General features: G+C 40.7%; 1 protein-coding gene across 1 annotated transcript in view; it reads right to left on the bottom strand.

Moving 5' to 3' along the window:
• LOC126412503 (uncharacterized) overlaps positions 1–9,024 on the bottom strand; it is a 197,993-nt gene extending 188,969 nt beyond the window's left edge. Inside the window, exon 1 of the mRNA XM_050082127.1 lies at positions 8,905–9,024. Within this exon, the coding sequence (XP_049938084.1) occupies positions 8,905–9,009 (105 nt within the window). The 5' untranslated portion in view covers positions 9,010–9,024. The remainder of the gene's footprint in view (positions 1–8,904) is intronic.
• Positions 9,025–27,662: the final 18,638 nt, after the last annotated feature.

Below are 27,662 nucleotides of genomic sequence, written 5' to 3'. Positions count from 1 at the left end.
CACTTTCGCAAGGACCGGTAAAAGAATATATTTCATTGAAGATCATACGTAATGAAATGTCCAAAACAATTTAAGCAAGACGCCTAAATTCACAATTTAGTGTGAACTTTTACCTGAAATAAGCGTAATGTCTGAGTAATTGTGCGAAGCCATTCGCTAGTTTTTCTGAATACTTTATGGATCACAAACATGAAAGCGACTGCGCCATGTGTAAAACTTCATGTCTCCGACTTACGTAAAACGTAATTGTGCACTGTTTCAATATTTGTAGAAGAATGTCTCGTGAAAAATATACGTTGTATCAGATGCAGCTGGAGGGGACGACAAAGCAATCATATTCGTTTCATTCGTGATGGCACCGCAGACGAAACATCACATAGTCAAAACAATCAATCTTTATCAAGAAACATGTAGAACCTTCACGCGTAACATCTTTGCAGTCCACGTCGGATGACGATAAATTCTTACGGATAGGACTTAAAAGATAGTTGCGATACCAAGTTTTTTGAATTTTTTCAGAATCATTGTAATTATAATGGGGATCTCCATGAAGCAACGAAGTTTATCCCAGTCGTATCCCTTACCGTTACGTCTAGAAGAGTATGAAAGCGAGTTTCAGGCAAAACTTAGTTCTTAGCATAAGATTATAACATGCCATAAAACTGAGTTTCACATCTTTAAAAAACGAAGTTTAGTCATTTTGATCGATTTTTGATCGATTTCAACCTTGCAACCTGTTTCTTCCACATGTTTTAGCCGAAACACCTCTCGGGAGATATATGCTTCATGATTTATTCTTCTGGAAATCTAAGAATGGAAACCCTGTATATTCGTTGTCGTTACTCTTCCAGCTGAAGGATCAGCGCTCCCCATTTCTGTACAAGGCAGAAGTCAAGGTAGGTGGACGGATCCTGTTTATAGTATAATGAAACAGCAATGTACTCTCAGTTATTTTCGCATTCATATAACTGATGTTGTCTTCCACCACTTATCATTATCTACAACACACTGAACAGGTAGAATGTTTTACGAACTATAGTTTCTCATGTGCAATACTGATTATTTCATCAGTGTTTTCCTACAGTCATCTGTTGATAAAGACGTACGGTAGCTGGTAGATACGATTTAATCTTCTTATCTTGTCACTGCGAGCTCGCCCGAGGAGTGGTGTCATAACAACAGACAGTTTCAGAAGTAGACAAAGCGTTGTGCGGCTTATCTTTGGACTATAAAGTTTTTACTTGAATTTGAAACTTGAAAATACTTTTAGCTGTCAACTTACAGTTACCGAGTGCCAATTTGTCTTGTGCCACGTCTTGTGGACATATGGAGCCACTAAACAAAAAATTTCACCTGCAAGCGAAAATAATTTTTTTCTGTCTTACATTAACTAAATTTAAATGCAGTATTTTTTCAGATAAATGCGTTTTGAACATTTTTCCTGGAATTTAGTTACTTCTCTGAAAAGAGATTCTGGAAGATCTTCAAAAAAACCAATAATCGTTTTATGTTCTGCAGCCACCAATTTCTTTAGTTGAGGGAGTAGGTGGACGTCGTATGGTGCCTAGCAACGTGAACAGATTGCCTATTCCAATGATTCGTACTTTTAAATACTTATTTCTCCACTAACAAAACAATTTTTAGAGCAGTTTAATTGGACAGGCGAAAAATGATTATTTCTGTTGCCTTACGATCATGACTTTCATGGATGGGTGCTCAGACCAGCTATCAATTTATTGTTATTGATTTTGTTCGTAACCATGTATCTGTTTGGTTCACCAGTTATTGCCACACCTTTTGCAAATGAATCGATAAGAAGAATCTCGGAACACAATAACTTTTCCGATCTATGAAATCAAGTACTTTTTTTGGATTCAACACCATTGTCTTTCACTCAAAGCTTCGACTGTTGCGTCGTTTTTGTCCCGAAATGAAGCACCTTTGTGTCGTCCACAGCAATAAATTGTAGACCAGTACCAATTTGACTCCCTCTAAATCGTTCCAAGAATTGGTGAAGGGTTTATTTTCAAATTTATTTTGGTCTGCGTCCAATAAATACATCACTTACCTTGCAAAAAACTATCTCTTTGTTAACTGGTTATGAAAAAGTCTCGTAATCCTGCTTCAGACGCGTGTTTGGCGTCAATTATTTAGCACACATTTGGCTATCAATCGTCCAGTACCATTCCGTCCCCTTCTCTGGTGCAATTTTGGATACATTCTTCTCGTGGATCTTCTTCAGAAACATTACTTCCACTTGCGAGTAAAGCTACTAATCTCTTTACCGTTTTGAAGGTTAAAATAGTTTGTCACCTTAATTCTCTGGTTCTCTTTTAACCAACGATCAATCAGTTACAGACGACGCCTTCATTTATCGCTGCAGACCGTCATAATACCCAGCAGAATCACATTGCTGCCAGATATTCTTTACCTAAAATGGTCACCTAACCCAAGAAAGGAAAAACGCCTCAACATGTCTTTGTTGCCAATCCAATCACCATCTAAAACATCGTCCCAGCCAGAAGGTTCTTATCCATTGCAGCACCTGACTCCTCGCACAAGTGCAAAGCATGGGTCGCCCCTCCCATCAGAAATGACTGTCTCTATCACGATGATAAACACACCACTTCATTCAAACAACTCCCTATGTCCCCATTCCCCTCACCACTGAAGGTGAAATCAGATTTGTGGCAACTCTCCTTCAAAATGATCATCCCTTCGATTGACCCCACCCATGTCCTTCATTAAACACTCTGGCTCGGCGTCACATATTTGACCTACGTGCTTCCGGCACGCAGCGCCACAAATCACTCTCACTTGACATTATCCTGCCTAGATAATCTTGTCTCATCCCATTACTTCTTCCCGTTTTTGAAAAAGGTCGTCAGATAGGCGGTTATCAGTCAGATAGGAGGTCATCAGTCGCCTAGACTTAGAACTACTTAAACCTAACTAACCTAAGGACATCACACATAGCCATGCCCGAGACATGATTCGAACATGCGACCGTAGCAGCAGCGCGGTTCTGGACTGAAGCGCCTAGAACCGCTCGGCCACAGCGAGTATTTAAGGAAGTGGTATCCAAAAGAGTATTGTTTTACATCTAGCGTTCACTGAACGCATGTTGCAGTTTCTTCTGAATGAGACGATACTTTAAACAAAGAAAACGCACGATCAGAATTACGATAAACGTGGAAAAGATCCTTCTCTGTGTTCGCTAACTGACAACACATATCACTCTTGCTGCCATTTTCTGAGTTAAGAATATCCTTAATTAATACTCAGAACTGCGCCAAAATATAACACCATACGTGATAATAGAGTGAATGTCACCAAAGTAAACAAGCCTTTGCGATTCAGTGTCAGAGAAAATGGAGATTACTTTTACACTGACATGACAAAGGTCATGTACTAGCGAGATGCACATATTCAGATGGTGGTAGTATCGTGTACACGAGGTATAAAAGGGCAATGCGTTGGCGGAGCTGTTATTTGTACTCAGAGAATTCTTGCGAGATGGTTTCCGACATGATTATGGCTGCGCGATGGAAATTAACACACTTTGAACGCGGAATGGTAGTTGGAGCTAAACGCCTGGGACATGTTGTGTCGGAAATCGTTAGAGAATTCAATATTCAGAGATCCACGGCATCAATAGTGTGCCGAAAACACCACATTTCAAACATTACCTCTGACCACGGACAACGCAGAGGCCGACGGCCTGTACTTTAACGACCAAAGCAACGGTGCAGCCTTTCATGAGTCAGTGCTAACAAACAAGCAAAAATGCTTGAAATTTGAAACGTCCCCTTTTAACAATTTATATAAGACTGTGCTTAACCTAACACACAATATTTTTAGCGCAACGCAATCTGACTTTCAAAATTTCCTAGTAAAGAATGGCCCTGACAAACATTAAACTATACCTTTCACAAATCACTTACCTCACAAAAATCTTCGCTGCTCAAGCTACTGCAATACAGCGAGCGCCACTACTGCCAGCTAAATAAAAGATTCAAACTACTAAAGGCACTAACTACTGATAGGGATAGTTAGCAAATGAAAGATATTAATAGAGAACAAACAATGTATTTACCTTAATATCATCACAAATCATAATATATATATATCAGTTCATGACAAACTGCAAACCTCCGCCATCTCTCTCCCCACATCCACCACTGCTGGCGGCTCACCTCCAACTGCGCAACGCTACGCGCTGTTCACATCCAGCTGCCGCTGCCCAACACTACAATGGCAGACAACAATGCAAACTAGCGACAGACTGCACACAGCACAGCCAGTGATTGTCATACAGAGGTGGCGTTACCAATAAAAAACCTAAACAGCCTACTTACATAGAGAAAACATAAACAGCCTACTTACATAGAGAAAACATAAACAGCCTACTTACAAATTATCGCAGTAATCAATGTGAGACGTACGACGAACGTATATACAGGGCTATTACAAATGATTGAAGCGATTTCATAAATTCACTGTAGCTCCATTCATTGACATATGGTCACGACACACTACAGATACGTAGAAAAACTCATAAAGTTTTGTTCGGCTGAAGCCGCACTTCAGGTTTCTACCACCAGAGCGCTGGAGAGCGCAGTGAGACAAAATGGCGACAGGAGCCGAGAAAGCGTATGTCGTGCTTGAAATGCACTCAGATCAGTCAGTCATAACAGTGCAACGACACTTCAGGACGAAGTTCAACAAAGATCCACCAACTGCTAACTCCATTCGGCGATGGTATGCGCAGTTTAAAGCTTCTGGATGCCTCTGTAAGGGGAAATCAACGGGTCGGCCTGCAGTGAGCGAAGAAACGGTTGAACGAGTGCGGGCAAGTATCACGCTTAGCCCGCGATAAAATTGGCTCATGCCACAACTGGAGACCGACAGCGCCGACTTCATCTTTCAACAGGGTGGTGCTCAACCGCACTTCCATCATGATGTTCGGCATTTCTTAAACAGGAGATTGGAAAACCGATGGATCGGTCGTGGTGGAGATCATGATCAGCAATTCGTGTCATGGCCTCCACGCTCTCCTGACTTAACCCCATGCGATTTCTTTCTGTGGGGTTATGTGAAAGATTCAGTGTTTAAACCTTCTCTACCAAGAAACGTGCCAGAACTGCGAGCTCGCATCAACGATGCTTTCGAACTCATTGATGGGGACATGCTGCGCCGAGTGTGGGAGAAACTTGATTATCGGCTTGATGTCTGCCGAATCACTAAAGGGGCACACATCGAACATTTGTGAATGCCTAAAAAAACTTTTTGAGTTTTTGTATGTGTGTGCAAAGCATTTTGAAAATATCTCAAATAATAAAGTTATTGTAGAGCTGTGAAATCGCTTCAACCATTTGTAATAACCCTGTATTAGGACACTGCGGCGAAATTTGGAGTTCATGGGCTATAGCAGCAGACAACCGACGCGAGTTCCATGCTAACAATGCTCGCCTGCAGCGTCTCTCCGGGGCTCTTGATCATATCGGTTGGAGCCCAGACGACTCGAAAACCGTAGCTTGGCCCAATGAGTCCCTATTTCAGTTGGTAAGAGCTGATGGACGGGTTCGCAGGTGGTGCAATCCCCACGAAGACACAGATCTAAGTTGTCAACAAGGCACTGTGCAAGCTGGTTGTGGCTCCACAATGGTGTGGGCTGTGTTTGCATGGAATGAACTGCGTTCTGTGGTCCAAATGGCTATGTCCGGCTACTTAGAGACTATTTGCACCTATTCATGGACTTCATGTTCTCAAACAACGATGGAATATTTATGTATGACAACGCGCCGGCTACCAGGCCGCAATTGTTCGCTATTGCTTTGAACAATGACAATTCGGGCGAACGATTTGGTCACCCAATCGCTCGATTTGAATCCCATCGAGCACCTATGGGACTTGATGGAAAGGTCAGCTAGTGCACAAAATTCTGCACCAGCTACACATTCGCAATTATGGCCGGCTATACAGGTAGCATGACTCAATATTTCTGCAGGGGACTTCCAACGACTTGTCCATGCCACGTCGAGTAGTTACAGTATACCGGGCAAAAGGAGGTTCGATACGATATTAGAAGGTATCCCACGACTTTTGTCACCTCACTGTACAGTGAAGGTAGCGGCATTCAGTTTCTGCATAAGATCATGAATTCAGTATTCCAAGAAACCTTTCCATCTGCCTTCAGTCCTGAGAATTTAACATGATCGAATTCATTGGCTGTTTGAGCACCTTGGGACAGTAATATTTAGCTTTTACAAGCATTTTGTGACACATTGTACGAACTGAGTTTTGTTGTAGTGTTCTCTGGAAGCCACGTTCTGATGTTAGCGAGCACCCTATTAGCTACATCATTTACATTGCATTTCACGTCTTTCACCATTATACTTGTTTCATCTGTAAAGCGGAAGTTTTTAGAGTTGTCTGTAATGTTCAATGGCAGATCACCGAAATCTCAAAAACAGCAACAAAACAAGGAAACTACCGTATGGCAGATCCCTCACGTTGCGTGATACCTGTAAGATTCAAATATCTTCAAAGTTTGTTGACGCTGGAGGGATACCTGTTACTTCCTGTTATCCATAACGAGGTGAACCATTGTTGAACTTTTTTCATAACCACAGAATGTTGCAAGTTATAAAAAAAATGTTTTATGCGCTACACAATCAAGTGTTTTAATTAAATCAAATGAAATATTTTCTGACTTCAACGAGCTGTTTATTTCTGCGGTTGATTGATGACAACAGATCAAGGTCTAAGTAAGTCATGTTAAGCTTCTCCCTACAAAAAGATGCATAGCAGTTAACCAACACTCGCACATGTTATGACAAACACTGCAAAGCTAAACAATAACACATTAAAGTGAATATATGCTCTCTGGCAATACACACTAAAACTAGACCACGAGAAGGAATGCGACAACGTATCACATTAGTCGCTGCGTGGTTTGTCGACGTCACAGTTCATATTTTGTGGCATTAATCCAAAGGGATGACAGTTAATCAACTAACATTAATCTTTTCCATTCAACTGCTTTTATCACATCAATCACGGACCAAGAGCGAAACGAATTTCAGTGCCAAGTCATTACAATGAGAGGGCTATTCGGGAAATAAAGTGCGATCGATCGTGAAATGGAAACCTCAGAGAAAATAAAAAATGTTTTATTCGCAACAGTTTGCTAAAGCTTCCCACTATTTCTCCAAAGAGTCGTAGCTTCAACTCAGCCATTTGTCGTATCGTTGTACCAACTTTTCGATACGCTCCTCATAGAAGACAGCCACCTGTGCTTTCCGCTACTTCTCTACGCTCGTCTGCAGCTCTATGTCTGTGCCAAAATGCTGTCTTCATAGCCAGCAGTTCACATGACCTGAGATAAACATCAGAGGGAGCCAAGTCTGGGATGTAAGGTGGGTGATGAAACACTTCCCATCGAAATCGCTGCAGGGGCATACTGGTTGCCCCTGCAGTCTGCGGTCGAAAATTCTTATGAAGAAGAAAATGCATGACATGTTCGTTACACGGGGTTGCATGAAATGAGGTGCAACCTTACAGTGGGCAATCATACTTGGTGGGAGACACTATTGTTCTAGGCATCTTTACGTGCCCAGTGTGTACTCACAAGGGAACCTCCCCATCGCAACCCCCTCAGATTTAGTTATAAGCTGGCACAGTGGATAGCCTTTGAAAAACTGAACACAGATCAATCGAGAAAACATGAAGAAGTTGTGTGGAACTATGAAAAATATAAGCAAAATATACAAACTGAGCAGTCCATGCGCAAGATAAGCAACATCAAGGATAGTGTGAACTCAGGAGCGCCGTGGCCCCGTGGTTAGCGTGAGGAGCTGCAGAACGAGAGGTCCTTGGTTCAAGTCTTCCCTCGAGTGAAAAGTTTATTTTCGCAAAGTTATTATCTGTCCGTTCGTTCATTGACGTCTCTGTTCACTGTAATAAACGTACGATTAGTAGATGAAAGGACGTGCCTCTCCAATATTCATTGACCTTGTTATTGAAGTCGCGAGCTATATTTGCTGGATTCATATTGTCCACGCAATGCATCTCACGTATTTAATGCACTCTCGTCCTAAGTAGCGAACAGTCAACTGCCAGCCAGGGAGCCTCGTTAGCAGGAATACTCTCTCTTCCGTGCGCTGTAGTCGACTGACGTCGCGTGTTTCGATGTTTGTTTAGGTGTAGCGTCCCCATACTACGGCGCAGTTACCTCACATCCGACGGACGGACGGACAGATAATAATTGTCTGAAAATAAAAAATTAAACTTTTCACTCGAGGGAAGATTTGAACCAAGGACCTCTCGTTCCGCAGCTGCTCAAGCTAACCACGGGACCACGGCGCTCCTGGCCTCACACTATCCTTGAAGTTGCCTATCTTGCACATGGACTGAGAGTTTGTATATTTTGCTTATTTTTTTCATAGTTCCACACAACTTCTTCCTGTGTTCTCGATTGATCTGTGTTCAGTTTTTCAAGGCCTATCCACTGTGCCAACTTATAACTAAATCTGAGGGGAGATGCGATGGGGAGGTTCCCTTGTCAGTGCAGAAAACAACAACGTGACGCCATCGACTAACATACTAGAGACATTGTCCAACACAACTGTACAAAACTTCGTCGGACTTTCACTGTCGTTTCCATTTCGCGACCTATCGGACCTTACTTTCCGAACAAGCCTCACACTTGGTTTTGGAATATTAAAGACCTTAGCTTGAATAGAAATAATCAATCAACGCCACTGGATCTCATCCAAATACGTCAGTACAGTTGGTGTCCACACTTGTAAATATTTTGACTTTGTTGTGTACGCGAGGTGCGGCTGTACTTGGCGCCATTCCTTGTCGCGTTGGGACAGAGAGATGCGACGCAGTACGCACCTTGGCGAGCGTGGAGAGTCCGCGGTGCAGCAGCAGCACGCCGGCCACGCTCCAAGCGGCCAGCTGCATGGCGACCACGGCGCGCGACGAGCACGACCACGACATGTTTAAGGCGCGGCGGTCGGCCGAGCACTGACACAGCCCCGCATCCGCCCGCCGCGCCCCACCCCGCCCTCACCCACACCGCCGCTAGAGACGCCACGCGGGGACTCCGGCAACAACAAAACACAGCACAGCAACAGGTGCCCAAGGCCCGCGCGGCGCCAGCGCGTCTGCCCGCCCGCTTGCTGACAGACACGGGGGTCTCCAGCTCCTTTACTCGCGGCTAGTGCATCGCCACTTGCCCTTTGCTTGCTCCTCCACCACTGCGCAGTGTTTGTAGCATTCCTACATCATCGTTTTGATGGAGTGCCACTAATTGGCTAATGAAGAGCTACAATGAGGTGACAAAACTCATGGGATACCTCCTAATCTCGTGTCGGGCTTCCTTTTTCCCGACGTAGTACAGCAACTCGACGTGGCATGGATTCAACAATTCGTTGGAAGTCCCCTGAAGATATACTGTGCCACGTTGCCTCTGTAGCCGTACATAACTGCGGAAGTGATTCCGGTGCACCGTGTCGTACACCAACTGACCTCTCGATGATTTCCCGTTAATGGTCGAGGGGATTCGTGTAGGGCGATCTGCCTGGCCAAATCATTAACTCCAATTGTCCAAAATGTTCTTCAGACCAAAGCAGATTAAAACTGTGTGCCGGACCGAGACTGGAACTCGGAACCTTTGCCTTTTGCGGGCAAGTGCTCTACCATCTGAGCTACCCAAGCACGACTCACGCCCCGTCCTCACAGGTTTACCTCTGCCAGTACTGCGTCTCCTACCTTCCAAACTTTACAGAAGCTATCCTGCGAACCTTGCAGAACTAGCACTCCTGAAAGAAAGGATATAGCGGAGACATGGCTTAGCCACAGCCTGGGGGATGTTTCCAGAATGAGATTTTCACTCTGCAGCGGAGTGTGCGTTGATATGAAACTGCTGAGTACCGGGCGTGAGTCGTGCTTCGGTAGCTCAGATGGTAGAGCACTTGCCCGCGAAAGGCAAAGGTCCCGAGTTCGAGTCTCGGTCGGGCACACAGTTTTAATCTTCTAGGGAGGTTTCATATCAGCGCACACTCCCCTGCAGAGTGAAAATCTCATTCTGGAAACATCCCTCAGGCTGTGGCTAAGCCATGTTTCCGCAATATCCTTTCTTTCAGGAGCGCTAGTTCTGCAAGGTGCGTAGGAGAGCTTCTGTAAAGTTTGGAAGGTAGGAGACGAGGTACTGGCAGAAGTAAAGCTGTGACGACGGGGCGTGAGTCGTGCTTGGGTAGCTCAGATGGTGGAGCACTTGCCCCCGAAAGGCAAAGGTCCCGAGCTCGAGTCTCGGTCTGGCACACAGTTTTAGTCTGCGAGGAAGTTCATATCAGCGCACACTCCCCTGCAGAGTGAAAATCTCATTCTTCAAACCAGTCACCACCAATTGTGATGTGGCATCGTTGTTTGGGAACTTGAAGTCCAGGAGTGAGTGCAAATAGTCTGCAAGTAGCCGAACATAACGTTTTCCTTTTGTAAGTCTATCCTTCTGATTGGGGGTTTGAGTAACTTCAGCTGTTCACTTGTGCAATAAAATGGAACACCTACAGTCGTCCGTACGATGTTCTTTATATTGTGCCTACCGGTTTCGGTGCTTCAGTACCTCGTCTTCAGGCCGCAATTGACGCCGAGAGGGTTAACTCCAATTGTATACACGATTCCATCACCGGCCAACTTCTATGAACTACTTTTCGCGGGTTACCTGTAACAACGATGTTGTATCTTGTGATGTTACAAAATAGAAGTGATGTTGCTATTCAATGGAAAGTTGGAAATTAAGATTTAGCTTACTGTTTTATCAATCACAATTGGCGTAAGAATCATGGATTGACCATTGTCATAAAATATTGCATTATGAGATGTGATTAGTTTTTACTTGCGGTTTCGCGTGGCTTGAGGCAGTCTCAACTAGCGTGCTATTGATTAAGAAATTGCGTTATCGTCTTTCTAATTACTTCATGATCGTAGATACGATCATACCCGGTTGTGAAGTTATTGTTATGACAAAAAAAATTTCCTAAGGGACCAGAAAGTTCTTAAGGGCGCAAAAACAACTGTAACATCACACAAAAGAGAAATTCAATATTAAAGCTGATGCAAGAAGACGATAAAACAGTTTTCTTTTTGTCAAGGTAACACGCACATTGGACTGCTGATCTTGGAGTCTGTAATATTAGGAAAATGCATAATTAAAATGAAAATAATACTGAGGAGATAATAGGAATGAGCACTGCTAAATGATTCAGTATTCCCAGAACAAATATTTCTTATAACTAAAACATATATCGTACCTTAAGCTTAATACTACAATGACGGTAGATTTTTATGTCCATATCATGTCCATTGAGCGCTCTTTTATATAGCCATTGTCCTCTTGAGTCGCTCGTGCGTCGTCACGGTAAGTTATAACATATCTTTACACTTCACTCAACTCAGACATACACGTTTTTATACATTTAGTAAAAATTAGATCAGACTGCCACAAATCTGCGTCCGTCTTACTTGAGAAAAACAGTAAAAGTCTTCTTAGCGCTGAAGGCTTCATTTGTTCTCCAGCGAACAAAATAGTGAAGGATCGCATATCCATCCGTACTTTTCTGTTTATATTGCCGCCCAAAGACGACGAATTACATTATCTAGAAAATTCCACCGTCGCCATGCGACGCCTTATTATATATTAATCATTCTTTATAAACAAGTATTTGCCTTCTGGCTGAATTTGCTGTTTTAATTAAGCCAAAAATAGCGAATATCACATTGCCTCCCATGAGGAGAGAGGGAATGCCGAAGGATTACCTCGATCCTCATGTCCTCATGAGATATTCGTGATTTTTGGTGTGACATTTACTTAACGTTACTGGCGTACAAAGTACATAAATTGAAATCACATTTATAAACATATATCAGATATTTATCATTTTTCAAAATAAAGTTTTTCATTCTTTGTTCATCAGTCACTTCATTCCATAATACCAAGATTAACATTTATGTGCATATTTAAGTTTGGTCCATATTTGCTTATAACAATAAGTGAACGTTCATTTCGCTCTTCAGGGGATAGAATTCAGAAATTACTTTCTCTTGAGCTTAACAACTAATACATGAGTACAGTGAGTGCTTATTTTCACTAAACTAGAGTGGACAATGTTCGAGCATCTGTTGACTCATTGTGGTTCAATTACAGTTCAATAACGTAGCACTACACTTCGTGATGCTTTCACTTTCTGTGTTAGCTGTCTACGGCGTTCATCATGCAGTACATCTGTCCTTTCCACTGTGGTGCCAGGAATTCAAGTGGCTTCCCGGGTTTTTATTTACAATATGAAACAGAAGAAGTGGAAAATTATTAGTACGACTTACAAGCTATTGGATACATTTGTTAAGGATCGGGACTGGTCTGGAGTTTAGGGTCTTCCTATAGTGCACATTCATTTTCTTTGTCCATCAAGAGACAGGGTTATAATTCATTTTAGCAGTGTTCAGGAGTGCCGGTATTAATGGCTTTAAGGCCTGAGTAATCTAACAATCTACTTCTCACTCATCTTAACTTCAACTCAAGAAAATTGCTTAATTTACATATGCAAATGTAGTCACACAAGTGTACAAATGTCTTTCCTCCAGTATGTACGATTGAAGTCATGGCGGTTAGCAGTTTAAAGTTTGGATTGTTTCGTCACCCACACGTCAGCCACTCACAGCGGCTGCACAGTGTTGCGTGAGCTCCAATACTCAGTATCCGTTCGCGCTAAGGCTGTAACAGAGCTGATGGTCGTAGATTGCTCCTTTTTTTGTGAACTTCGTATCACACGAGTGCATCGATACAAACACCTCGCGCGCGTTTCCCATCGGAGGTGCCGGACACTGAAGTTGCCTCCATACTTCTCTGTCAACTGCCTCCCATGAGGCTCACAGGTAAGTGACGACGAATGTTTTAGCTGTCGCTGCACTTAGAACAACACTGAACTTTGCGTTCCACCTGTTGTCGTAGCCTTGACTTCTCTTTTTTACACTTGCAGTACAACACTACCACTAGTATACAGTGAACAGTTATTTTTATTATGCACGTCGCACTTTAGTGTGCATCTTCACACAGCATTCGTGCTTAGTTCCTTCGCCGATGGAGTTCATTTACAAAACAATTAATTTTGCAGGTTTCCTCCATTGGTACAGAAAGACTTATATTCTACTATTTACAAAAGATCACTTACGAGCTAATATTTACAATTAATGGTCACTCCTTTTGTTAAGTCCAGTGAACAACTGCTTTATGAATGGACTCTTTATATCTCAAGGTTTACTTTCACTAGTGAACCTAAAAATATTCTTTCAAACTTTCTTTTAAGGGCTCATCTCCTCATTATGAGAACTACAGGCTTCGCAACACTCTTTGCATTTATTCTTTAGTGCACCCAAGATCATTTTCTACTGCCACGCAGCATATCTACTACATAACGAGTACGCATTTAACGCTGAATCTTTTTTTTTTTTTTTTTATAAATTTGAGGGCAGACTGGATAACAATAGGTCTCCCTCTTCGCTTCATGTACTCAGCAATCGTTCTCTGTTAAAAAAAAATAAGGTAACGCGTGTCTACTTTTTTTTCGCATGAATGGAATTACCGACAGTTCACTGGGTTTACGCAACCGGTCCATAACAAACATTACCAAAGCTAGCGAAGTTCATCACGCTACGTGTCTCATTTCTCATAAGCACTGCTTTGCTTCGAAGCACACGTGCCTTTTACAAGTCGACCCTTGGTCTGGGTTAATGAACCAGGATCAAAAGGAACGGGCACAAGGAAAATGGATTTCATAAGAGGAGTGTCTTAGGAGACATTTTTGCAATAAAATCTGCATGTAAATTAAATTATCATAATAAACATAGGCACATATATAAATTTCAACCTCTTTCATTATAAGTATTGTGTTGAACAGCGCACTGACTACATGGTAACGGCTATTACATGTAAACTTTAAGTATTAAATGCTATGTGTGAAAAAATTGTTTGTAGTGATGGACATTGAACTGATATTTCTTCAACAAGCTGAAGCAGGAAATAGGGGTTGCACCAAGAATTTCAATTTAATTTTAAGTTAGTAATAAGAAAAAAAGTGCTTGCGAGGCGATTGCCCGGAGCTAAATAAAATATGTAAAGGTGAGAAATGGAGGAGGATGCGTAAATAAGCACTTCTCTCAAGGTACAAGAATATTTATAGATTTATTTTTAGTAATGTAAGTACTTGAAGTTCTGTAGTAAAAGCCCAAATTACCTGCTTAAAAAAAAGGGTACATGTTCAAACAGTCCAGACAGTGGACAGGAGTAGAAGAAATAGCTTAAAGTTCAGTTAAAGCGTGCTGTTAAATGGAAAAACAAGTGGTAACCCACATGTGTTCACGCAAGGAGACAATAAGCTGTAGTAAACTAAGTTAGGTGAAATACAGTACAAATAGAGGCAAACCATGAAGCATCAATAATGTAGCGTAAGTACTCCACGAGGCCATTAATTGCTATGAAAGTAAACTATTTCCCTGTGATCTGAGCCCAATGTAAAGAGTATATGAGGAATGTTAGCTGACGAATTGATTTCAGTAGAATCAAGTTACTAAATAACCACACAGCAAGCCCCCTGTATCATAAATAAGTCCAAGTAAAGATCTTCAGAAGATCTGTAGTGTAATCTAGCGACCATTCAATAATCTAATTGAAGGCTAATCTAAAGAACAAGCAATGCAGTGATATTTAAACTTAATATTGACTATAACCTGAGTAAGACGTAGAAGTAGCAAAGCATGCTGTAATGAAAGAGGTTGAAACTTATATATGTGCCTATGTTTATTATGATAATTTTATTTACATGCAGATTTTATTGCAAAAATGTCTCCTAAGACACTCCTCTTATGAAATCCATTTTCCTTGTGCCCGTTCCTTTTGATCCTGGTTCATTAACCCAGACCAAGGGTCGACTTGTAAAAGGCACGTGTGCTTCGAAGCAAAGCAGTGCTTATGAGAAATGAGACACGTAGCGTGATGAACTTCGCTAGCTTTGGTAATGTTTGTTATGGACCGGTTGCGTAAACCCAGTGAACTGTCGGTAATTCCATTCATGCGAAAAAAAAGTAGACACGCGTTACCCTATTTTTTTTTTAAACAGAGAACGATTGCTGAGTACATGAAGCGAAGAGGGAGACCTATTGTTATCCAGTCTGCCCTCAAATATATATTAAAAAAAAGATTCAGCGTTAAATGCGTACTCGTTATGTAGTAGATATGCTGCGTGGCAGTAGAAAATGATCTTGGGTGCACTAAAGAATAAATGCAACGAGTGTTGCGAAACCTGTAGTTTTCATAATGAGGAGATGAGCACTTAAAAGAAAGTTTGAAAGAATATTTTTAGGTTCACTAGTGAAAGCAAATCTTGAGATATAAAGAGTCCATTCATAAAGCAGTTGTTCACTGGACTTAACAAAAGGAGTGACCATTAATTGTAAATATTAGCTCGTAAGTGATATTTTGTAAATAGTAGAATATAAGTCTTTCTATACCAGTGGAGGAAACCTGCAAAATTAATTGTTTTGTAAATGAACTCTATCGGCGAAGGAACTAAGCACGAATGCTGTGTGAAGATGCACACTAAAGTGCGACGTGCATAATAAAAATAACTGTTCAGTGTATATTAGTGGTAGTGTTGTACTGCAAGTGTAAAAAAAGAAGTCAAGGCTACGACAACAGGTGGAACGCAAAGTTCAGTGTTGTTCTAAGTGCAGCGACAGCTAAAACATTCGTCGTCACTTACCTGTGAGCCTCATGGGAGGCAGTTGACAGAGAAGTATGGAGGCAGCGTCAGTGTCCAGCTCCTCCGATGGGAAACGCGCGCGAGGTGTTTGTATCGATGCACTCGTGTGATACGAAGTTCACAAAAAAAAAAGGGAGCAATCGACGACCAGCAGCTCTGTTACAGCCTGAGCGCGAACGGATACTGAGTGTTGGAGCTCACGCAACACTGTGCAGCCGCTGTGAGTGGCTGACGTGTGGGTGACGAAACAATCCAAACTTTAAACTGCTAACCGCCATGACTTCCATCGTACATACTGGAGGAAAGACATTTGTACACTTGTGTGGCTACATCTTCATATGTAAATTAAGCGATTTTCTTGAGTTGAAGTTAAGACGAGTGAGAAGTAGGTTGTTAGATTACTCAGGCCTTAAAGCCATTAATACCGGCACTCCTGAACACTGCTAAAATGAATTATAATCCTGTCTCTTGATGGACAAAGAAAATGAATGTGCACTATAGGAAGACCCTAAACTCCAAACCAATCCCGATCCTTAACAAATGTATCCAGTAGCTTGTAAGTCATACTAATAATTTTCCACTTCTTCTGTTTCATATTGTAAATAAAAACCCGGGAAGCCACTTGAATTCCTGGCACCACAGTGGAAAGGACAGATGTACTGCATGATGAACGCTGTAGAAGCTAACACAGAAAGTGAAAGCATCACGAAGTGTAGTGCTACGTTATTAGACTGTAATTGAACCACAAGGAGTCAACAGATGCTCGAACATTGTCCACTCTAGTTTAGTGAAAATAAGCACTCACTGTACTCATGTATTAGTTGTTAAGCTCAAGAGAAAGTAATTCCTGAATTCTATCCCCTGAAGTGCGAAATGAACGTTCACTTATTGTTATAAGCAAATATGGACCAAACTTAAATATGCACATAAATGTTAATCTTGGTATTATGGAATGAAGTGACTGATGAACAAAGAATGAAAAACTTTATTTTGAAAAATGATAAATATCTGATATATGTTTATAAATGTGATTTCAATTTGTGTACTTTGTACGCCAGTAACGTTATGTAAATGTCACACCAAAAATCACGAATATCTCATGAGGACATGAGGATCGAGGTAATCCTTCGGCATTCCCTCTCTCCTCATGGGAGGCAATGTGATATTCGCTATTTTTGACTTAATTAAAACAGCAAATACGAGTAGTTAATACTTTCAGCCAGAAGGCAAATACTTGTTTGTAAATAATGATTAATGTATAATGAGGCGTCGCATGGCGACGGTGGAATTTTCTAAATAATGTAATTCGTCGTCTTTGGGCGGCAATAAAAACAGAAAAATACGGATAGATATACGATCCTTCACTATTTTGTTCGCTGGAGAACAAATGAAGCCTTCAGCGCTAAGAAGACTTTTACTGTTTTTCTCAAGTAAGACGGACGCAGATTTGTGGCAGTCTGATCTAATTTTTACTAAATGTATAAAAACGTGTATGTCTGAGTTGAGTGAAGTGTAAAGAACTGTTATAACTTACCGTGACGACGCACGAGCGACTCAAGAGGACAATGGCTATATAAAAGAGCGCTCAATGGACATGATATGGACATAAAAATCTACCGTCATTGTAGTATTAAGCTTAAGGTACGATATATGTTTTAGTTATAAGAAATATTTGTTCTGGGAATACTGAATCATTTAGCAGTGCTCATTCCTATTATCTCCTCAGTATTATTTTCATTTTAATTATGCATTTTCCTAATATTACAGACTCCAAGATCAGCAGTCCAATGTGCGTGTTACCTTGACAAAAAGAAAACTGTTTTATCGTCTTCTTGCATCAGCTTTAATATTGAATTTCTCTTTTGTGTGATGTTACAGTTGTTTTTGCGCCCTTAAGAACTTTCTGGTCCCTTAGGAAATTTTTTTTGTCATAACAATAACTTCACAACCGGGTATGATCGTATCTACGATCATGAAGTAATTAGAAAGACGATAACGCAATTTCTTAATCAATAGCACGCTAGTTGAGACTGCCTCAAGCCACGCGAAACCGCAAGTAAAAACTAATCACATCTCATAATGCAATATTTTATGACAATGGTCAATCCATGATTCTTACGCCAATTGTGATTGATAAAACAGTAAGCTAAATCTTAATTTCCAACTTTCCATTGAATAGCAACATCACTTCTATTTTGTAACATCACAATCTCCAACCATCAGCTACGAACTTGATCAGCTACGAACTTGATATTTGGAGACACAACATCGTGGTTACACGTAATCTGCGAAAACCAGATGTCCTCCACTGGTGGAATCATACACTACTGGCCATTAAAATTTCTACACCAAGGAGAAATTCAGATGATAAACGGGTATTCATTGGAAAAATATATTATACTAGAACTGACATATGATTACATTTTCATACAATTTGGGTGCCTAGCTCCTGAGAAATCAGTACCCAGAACAACCACATCAGGCCGTAATAACGCCCTTGATACGCTTGGGCACTGAGTCAAACAGAGCTTGGATGTCGTGTACAGGTACAGCTGCCCATGCAGCTTCAACACGTTACCACAGTTCATCAAGAGTAGTGACTGGCGTATTGTGACGAGCCAGTTCCTCGGCCACCATTGACCAGACGTTTTCAGTTGGTGAGAGATCTGGAGAATGTGCTGGCCAGGGCAGCAGTCGAACATTTTCTGTATCCAGAAAGGCCTGTATAGGACCTACAACATGCGGTCGTGCATTATCCTGCTGAAATTTAGGGTTTCACAGGGATCAAATGAAGGGTAGAGCCACGGGTCTTAACACATCTGAAATGTAACGTCCACTGTTCAAAGTGCCGTCTGTGCGAACAACAGGTGACCGAGACGTGTAACCAATGGTACCCCATACCATCACGCCGGATGATACGCCAGTATGCCGATGACGAATGCACACTTCCAATGTGCGTTCACTGCGATTTCGCCAAACACGGATGCGACCATCATGATGCTGTAAGCAGAACCTCGATTCATCCGAAAAAATGACGTTTTGCCATTCGTGCACACAGGATCGTAGTTGAGTACACCATCGCATGCACTCCTGTCTGTGATGCAGCGTCAAGGGTAACCGCAGCCACGGTCTCCGAGACGATAGTCCAGGCTGCTGCAAACGTCGTCGAACTGTTCGTGCAGGTGGTTGTTGTCTTGCAAACGTTCCCATCTGTTGACTCAGGGATCGAGACGTGTCTGCACGATCCGTTACAGCCGTGCGGATAAGATGCCTGTCATCTCGACTGCTAGTGATACGAGGCCGTTGGGATCCAGCACAGCGTCTCGTATTGTAAGTAGGCTGTTTATGTTTTCTCTATGTAAGTAGGCTGTTTATGTTTTCTCTATGTAAGTAGGCTGTTTATGTTTTCTCTATGTAAGTAGGCTGTTTATGTTTTCTCTATGTAAGTAGGCTGTTTATGTTTTCTCTATGTAAGTAGGCTGTTTAGGTTTTTTATTGGTAACGCCACCTCTGTATGACCATCACTGGCTGTGCTGTGGGCAGTCTGTGTCTGCTTTGCATTGTTGTAATACTCGCCATTGTAGTGTTAGGCAGCTGGCTGTGAACAGCGCGTAGCGTTGCGCAGTTGGAGGTGAGCCGCCAGCAGTGGTGGATGTGGGGAGAGAGATGGCGAAGTTTTGAAATTTGTCATGAATTGGTATATTTATACATGATGATATTAAGGTAAATACATTGTTTGTTCTCTATTAATATCTTTCATTTGCTAACTATCCCTATCAGTAGTTAGTGCCTTTAGTAGTTTGAATCTTTTATTTAGCTGGCAGTAGTGGCGCTTGCTGTATTGCAGTAGCTTGAGCAGCGAAGATTTTTGTGAGGTAAGTGATTTGTGAAAGGTATAGTTTAATGTTAGTCTGGGCCATTCTTTTGTAGAGATTTTTGAAAGTCAGATTGCGTTGCGCTAAAAATATTGTGTGTCAGGTTAAGCACAGTCATGTATAATTGTTGAAAGGGGACGTTTCATATGTCGACCCTTAGCCTAGGATACCTCACTGGAATCTTCTGATATTTTCTTGTAGTTTGTGTAATTAGTGTAGATTTTGTTTATTGCTAGCGCGTAATTATAGAGAGAATTTCCTTTGTAGTTGTAGTTTTTCATTGTTGTACAGTAAAACAGTTGTGGCATGCATGTAGATTTGCACCAAGTATTTCGCAGCTGCAATTAACTAGATATTATTTTCAGTGCTATGTTAATGTGTTCTCTTATTTTTGCTCTTCAAATTGTGTTTTTCTGTGTTATCGTGTGAAATATTGTGACAATTATGGCGTGTGAAAAACGTAATACTAGGCTCCAAAGTAAACTGAGAAATGACAGTGAAGACGAAAGCAGTGTGTTAGCGCCACCGAGTAGTGAATTAACTGATGTTCAAAGTAGTAATTTGGTAATTGTGAATAGGGAAATGGAGCGGGCTGCAAACAATGGTGTAGACAGTGAAACAGGTAGTGAACAGGGAAGCATTATCGATCGATCGGTCGGCAACAGCTCGCCTCAGGAATCCGAAATGACAGGACACAATTTCGCAAATACTGTAGATTCAGGTTTTGGGTCATCACCGTTTTCTCAAATAAGTCAAGACGCATTTTCTGCTTGTCAAAATGTGAATGTTGCCGGTGCAAATGCACTGCCGAAAAGCGTAGAGAAACAGATTCCAGACACTAATACATTATTATTGCAATTAATGCAACAAATGGAACAAAATCAGAGACAAACACAGCAAAAGCTTGAAAAGTTAGACACAATGGAACAACACCAGAGACAAACACAGCAACAGTTAGACACAATGGAACAAAATCAGAGACAAACACAGCAACAGCTTCAAAAGTTAGACTCATTGGAACAAACTCTTGAACAAACGCGTGAAGATTTAACTACTGAGTTACATCACATTGAAACGAAATGTCAAAAAGTCTGTAATGACGTAAAAACACAAATTTGTGAGCATTTCCAACCTATTTTTTCGCGGCATGAAAATGCATTACAGAATCACGAAGCAGCCATAAAAGAACTGCAAATTATTGTTCATGAAAATCATGAGACCTTGCAAGCTAAATTTGACTCAGTTGCATCTACCGATTCGGTTACGCAACTTGCAAAAGCTCAGGATAACTTAAAGGACACAGTAGATTCGATTTCAACACAAATGGACACTCTGAAACTTGGTTCAGAAAAACACACTGAGGAAATAAGTACACTATCGGATAAAGTAGCCGAACTTTCAGATCAGTTCACTAACTTATCTACAAAGGTAGATGATGATCTGAATGACACAACACCTGTAGCCTTCACTGACACAGAAGAGTATGAACAAATAAGAAAATTCAAACAGAATCAAAATCAAATCAATACACAGTACAAAAGAGAAATCCGGGAAGTACAAGATCAGCTGACACAGGTAATACAAGAATTACGTATTTCAGAGGACACTCGCGCCCCAATACGGGAAGAGGGACATACAAATACGGAACAGCCGCAAAATAATAACACAGGGCATTTCGGAAGTAATGAAAGAAATTGGGAATGTGCACCGAATTTTGAGATGGAACCGCCGAAACGAAGTAACAATGACCGACATGCGACTCGCCGACATGACGATTTTGACTATAAGCTGTTCATTACTACACGTAAATTCAAAACGTTTAAGAATTCTGCCAACGACATTCATCCACAAGCGTGGCTCCATCAATTCTCTCATTGTTTCCCTCCCAACTGGTCATTGGAGCACAGGTTAGAATTTATGTGTGGCTACTTAGAGAATGAACCAGCTGTAAGAATGCGATCGGTCATTCACGATTGCCACAGTGAAGGAGAATTTTACCATGCCTTCCTCTCAGCATATTGGTCTCAAGCCACACAAGACCGGGTAAAACATGGTATCATAATGATGAAACATTTCGAACAATCTGAATTCTCCAGTCTTGTGAAATATTTTGAAGACATGTTGCACAAGAATCAGTACCTGTCAAACCCATACAGCCCCTCAGAACTCATCCGCATTTGCTTACTCAAATTGCCTGAACGTTTACGGCATATTATTTTAGCAGGACGTTGCAAAGACGACATTGAAGCCTTTCAGGGACTGTTACAAGAACTAGAAATTGACACTGACAGTCGCCGGATGCGAAAACAGGAAAACAATCACTACAGATCACATCAGTCGCAATTCCGCGATGAAAGAAATAATAACTGGACGCGACAAGGCTATTCTCACAACGCAAATCGTGACCAAAACAGACACCACCCATATGACAACCATTGGCAGAGTAATAGTTACAGAGAAAGATCGCATTTCCGTAGTAATGAATATGACAGAGATAACCATAGAAACAGACAATATGGTAATCAGAACTATTATTATCATGGGAGACAGAATAACTTTAGACGCAATGGACCAGCGCGCAGTTACGATTCAGGGAGAAATTCTCCACCACTTAACCGACAAGAAAGACTCTACAGGAACTACCGACATGACGACAGACGATGTGATCGTAACGACAGACCTGAATTCCATCAGAACTGGCGAGCTTTAAACAGAGCTGGGCCCTCTCGGCAAGGCGAATTTGTAGAAGTTCGGTCTCCTAATCCCAATAACGGCGCGCGCCAACAAAGAAACAGACAATGACTCACACCGCAGGCAGCCGCGTGCGCCGGCTGGCTCAGAGAAAAATAACAAAGACGCGAACCTTGAGAAAAGATTTAGCATTCCTTACCGACGTATACCGCATGACAATTGCGTTGAAGTTGAAACTCTGCGTACTAGGAAGAGTAAAGGTTTGCACCACATTTCACATGTAAAACCATTTATTGACACATAATCTGCCTTTTAACTTTGTCTTTGCCATAAAACGTTTCACTTCACGTTACTAGTATGCTTTAGAAACTGTTAGCATGCAACAATGTTTGAAGTTAAATATCCAATCAAGAACCAAGAGAACTTATTTAAACAGAAATGACGAATGCATTGTTATAGTAAACAGACGTCACAGTGTTATTGTGTGTGTACATTCTTGCTTGTTTGTTGCACGATTACGTAACGACTATAAGGCTCACATACTTAGAACATTTACCAGTACTGCTAATGAGATTTTAATGCAACATTTTGGTTTATTTGAAAATACATTCTGAATTTAAAGTGCTTTCTGAGAGATACCAGATGACACAGAGGTTAGTTTATGTGACAGCTACACGATTTTTATCACGACGCTACTAATGAGTGACAATTTACAATGTTGCTTTTGCGGTGTATCTGTTTTATATCTGCACAGTTTTCTGAATTCTTCTGGAAATCAAAACATGTTTTATTAGTAACTTTTGTGGTATAGCTACAAGGAGACAGCCTTTTCCATAGCACAACAATACGTTACAGCACAGTACTTTCATCATCACAACAATAAGCGTAATAACTAAGATATCTCTACGCAAAGCATTTCACTTTTGTTTATCATGAGGTAAGTACATTGGCTTCTGCAGAACTTAGCTTTCGGAGGAAAATAACTACGACACTTCCACACAGATTATCTTACAACAAGATGCACATTTAGCGCTACAGGACACGCATTTCAGTGATCAATTTTATACTTAAAACATTTATTTTTAAAGATTTTTGAATTACAAAGAAAGTTTTCCGTGATATATTTCATTCCATTGGTGTAATCTGTAACACCTGAGGGTATAATTACATTAATCCTCAGGGGGGTACACGCTTACTTTGTGTACCATGTGTTTGGCAAGCACAAGGAGCCCTAGCTAATATGGTATTTGCTTATACAACTTTACACATCGGTACCATATTTCTCTAACACACAAATTACACAGCTATCTGATCATTTAACTGAGAGATAAACATGTTTTTTACTACGTCAGTGACACATGTTTACGTAATTACACCGTTGGATAACTTCACACTTATGAAACTGTATTTTGTCTGTACTTTGTAAACTGTTCATATTTTTTCGGAATCATTGTGATACTATGAGAGCTTTGAATGATGTATTTGGTATGAGATCATGATTTTTAAAGTACGTTTGAGGCAGCTGACACTTTTGACATGAGCAGAGAATTATTTTAGGCTTAGAATTTATTGGAGGAAGTTACGACGATTTTGAAATTTGATTGAAGTGTTATGATGTTATTATTACGACGACGATGTGTATTATGTTGTTGAGGAATGTTTATTATGCTACGTATTTCTCACGATGAAATATTGAAGAAGTGTCGACGAATATGTATATGTATAATGAGGTAAGGAATAATGAGTAGTGTTTAGGGACTCTGATTTATGAAAAGGATGTTGGAAACCAAGAAACGTACTTTAAGAGTTATGAAATGTGTGACTGTATCACAATGCTGACGAATATTTTTTTTTGGACACTTATATTTATAGGATTTTGTTTCTACAGATTTGCAACGCTAATTCTTGACCTGTGAAATATTTTTAAATGTGACTGCAACGGTAGCAGAAACTGCTGTCGTAAATATTTCCGTAAGAAAGTTAAGTGACCACCTGCACGTAATGCGTCGCGGGCACCCAGCTGTGTCAGACGCCTGGAGAAAAAGCCATTATTGCGAGCCCTTTTCAGCGGCACAGGTAGAAAAAAAAGGGGACGTGGGACGTGTCAAACACCTGGAGAACAAGCCATTAGGGTGTGCCTTTCATCGCTAATGCGACACCCTCGTTACTTGAAAACATATGATTACTCGCACTTTGTGCTAATTACTGAAATGCTTATGAATTGATGGGAAATATTCGTACATCTGCACACCTGATTACGACAAGCGTCTTTCTACGAGAGTTGAGAGCTACTAACTTATGAAATGTCACATGACTACTGAATGATATTTTTATGCTTTGCTTTTCATAGTTGCTTATTTCATTTGACACCTGTTTTCCAGCTGTGTTGCAGCATTGCTTTTATAAAATAAAATGCATTTGCTAATGTGAACACTTTCTGTCAACAGATCTATTAAATAATTATTTTATGATCCACATTCTTTAAAAAAGGAGCACTTGGAAAGGAAAGAACAATAAGAAGGATCTAGTAACAGTAACACATAATTTTCTTTTCAAGTACATGGTAATATTTCTTTTTACAATCAGTTGTTGTGGTGCACCACTTTAATTACATAGACATTAAGATGTGAATATACATTTCCCTTATCTGCATTGTTGTTTAGTGTAATATTTTTTCTGCTTGCGCTATGTCATGTTTAGGTATAAGTTGCTGCTGTTTGCCAGGCATAGTGTTATTGAATGTGACTTTTGCTCATTTATGCTGCTAGCTTTGCCAATTTGCATTTTTTGCATTGCTGTTTGTGTTGATTTGTTATGTGATGCTGCATTGCCTCGTCCCTTAGTTTAGCATCTGAGCTCAGTAGATTTAAGTTAGCTTAAGAGGGGGTAGACTATATAAGAAACTGACTATGGACAATATGAAAAAGATTTGGGCCAAAATGAGTATGGTACACTGAAAAATAATTATATTGAAAGAAATATGAACAGAATACAGAAAGCAGGCTTAGATAGGACTTTTTGGGAATAATGACGAATGAAGGGAGATCTCCAAGAAATAAAGAAAGTTTTGTTTGCAAAATACTGCAGTACAACGAACCCTGTCCTTTCCTATTGGTGTTATCCCACTATGTGTTTGTGTACCCTTGAGTATTTGTTTTCTTCCTGTCTCTGTGTAGTTTCATAGAATTTTTTCTTCTTTTAATATTAAGCTACATTCACTATGAGGAGGAATACTATTATCCTCAAATATAAGTTGCATTAATAATATGTTATTTTCTTTGTAAAGTTGTTTACAATTCTGTTCTGTTTCAATGTTCATGTGTGAAATTAATGTTTCGAAAACTATTCTCATTATTTTATGTATGTACTTATGTCACTATTTTTGTAACACTGATGTATATGTTTATTTCTATTCTTTTGTAAAGCCTGTACTACAAATGTTATCTGTATTATTATGTTTTTAATGATGTATTTTGTACCTTTGTTATTGTATTATTATGTTATAAAATTGTAATTGTCACCAGTTCATGACATTATTAACTTGTTAGTTACATTTCACTGCACACGTTTCTGTTGGTCATAGTATATGGACAATATGTGAGAAGTAGGGACTGATAGTGTTTCCACGTGTGTTAATGATTCAGCAAGGGACTGGATAACAGCATTGCTGGATCTAAGGACAATTCCAAAAAACTTTGTGAGTGCACAAGTGGTGGTTTATGGACTTGCTATATTCTCCGCAAGACTCTTCAATGGTGAATGTGCACCTGCACAATCGCAACAGATGGCTGCTGGCCATCTCTACAAGGACTGCAGTGGGTCTGCACCTCTGGTGGCCCACCAATACCGTAATCTCTACCAGGACTACAGTGGGTCTGCTCTGTGATGACCTACCAATGTTCTTCAAAACGTCGAATGACTCTGCTGTGGGTTTGCTATGTTGTGGCCCATTACCTGTCAGCATGTCAAGAGTCAGCACTGTCTTTCTGATGGAAGGACAACACTACTTCTTCAAGACTGCATGGAAATCCACTACTTCCGTGTGCATTTTCTTTTACTGCTCAGACTTTGAGACAAACACTGCTATTCTCCTGTTATGTACGATTAGGACTGTCTTTAGGGACTGTGAGAAAATTTGAGCTTTTGACCAACGTTGTATCAATAAGTGTGCGCATTTTATATCTTTGTTACTGTAATTGTGAAAAATTTTTGTCAAATCTGTATTGGCCAGTGCCCAACACCATTTGTAAAAATTTTTGTGGGGAGCATGGGGGCTATGTAAGTAGGCTGTTTATGTTTTCTCTATGTAAGTAGGCTGTTTATGTTTTCTCTATGTAAGTAGGCTGTTTATGTTTTCTCTATGTAAGTAGGCTGTTTATGTTTTCTCTATGTAAGTAGGCTGTTTATGTTTTCTCTATGTAAGTAGGCTGTTTAGGTTTTTTATTGGTAACGCCACCTCTGTATGACAATCACTGGCTGTGCTGTGGGCAGTCTGTGTCTGCTTTGCATTGTTGTAATACTCGCCATTGTAGTGTTAGGCAGCTGGCTGTGAACAGCGCGTAGCGTTGCGCAGTTGGAGGTGAGCCGCCAGCAGTGGTGGATGTGGGGAGAGAGATGGCGAAGTTTTGAAATTTGTCATGAATTGGTATATTTATACATGATGATATTAAGGTAAATACATTGTTTGTTCTCTATTAATATCTTTCATTTGCTAACTATCCCTATCAGTAGTTAGTGCCTTTAGTAGTTTGAATCTTTTATTTAGCTGGCAGTAGTGGCGCTTGCTGTATTGCAGTAGCTTGAGCAGCGAAGATTTTTGTGAGGTAAGTGATTTGTGAAAGGTATAGTTTAATGTTAGTCTGGGCCATTCTTTTGTAGAGATTTTTGAAAGTCAGATTGCGTTGCGCTAAAAATATTGTGTGTCAGGTTAAGCACAGTCATGTATAATTGTTGAAAGGGGACGTTTCATAGTATTACCCTCATGAACCCACCAATTCCATATTCTGTTAACAGTCATTGGATCTCGAGCAACGCGAGCAGCAATGTCGCGATACGATAAACAGCAATCGCAATAGGCTACAATCCGACCTTTATCAAAGTCGGAAACGTGATGATACGCATTTCTCCTCCTTACACGAGGCATCACAACAACGTTTCGCCCGGCAACGCCGGTCAACTGCTGTTAGTGTATGAGAAATCAGTTGGAAACTTTCCTCATGTCAACACGCTGTAGGTGTCGCCTCCGGCGCCAGGCTTGTGTGAATGGTCT

Source organism: Schistocerca serialis, chromosome 7 (genome assembly GCF_023864345.2).
Source record: "Schistocerca serialis cubense isolate TAMUIC-IGC-003099 chromosome 7, iqSchSeri2.2, whole genome shotgun sequence".
Lineage (NCBI taxonomy): Eukaryota > Metazoa > Arthropoda > Insecta > Orthoptera > Acrididae > Schistocerca > Schistocerca serialis.
Note: the sequence above shows the minus strand (reverse complement) of the source record. Positions and strands in the feature narration are given on the sequence as shown.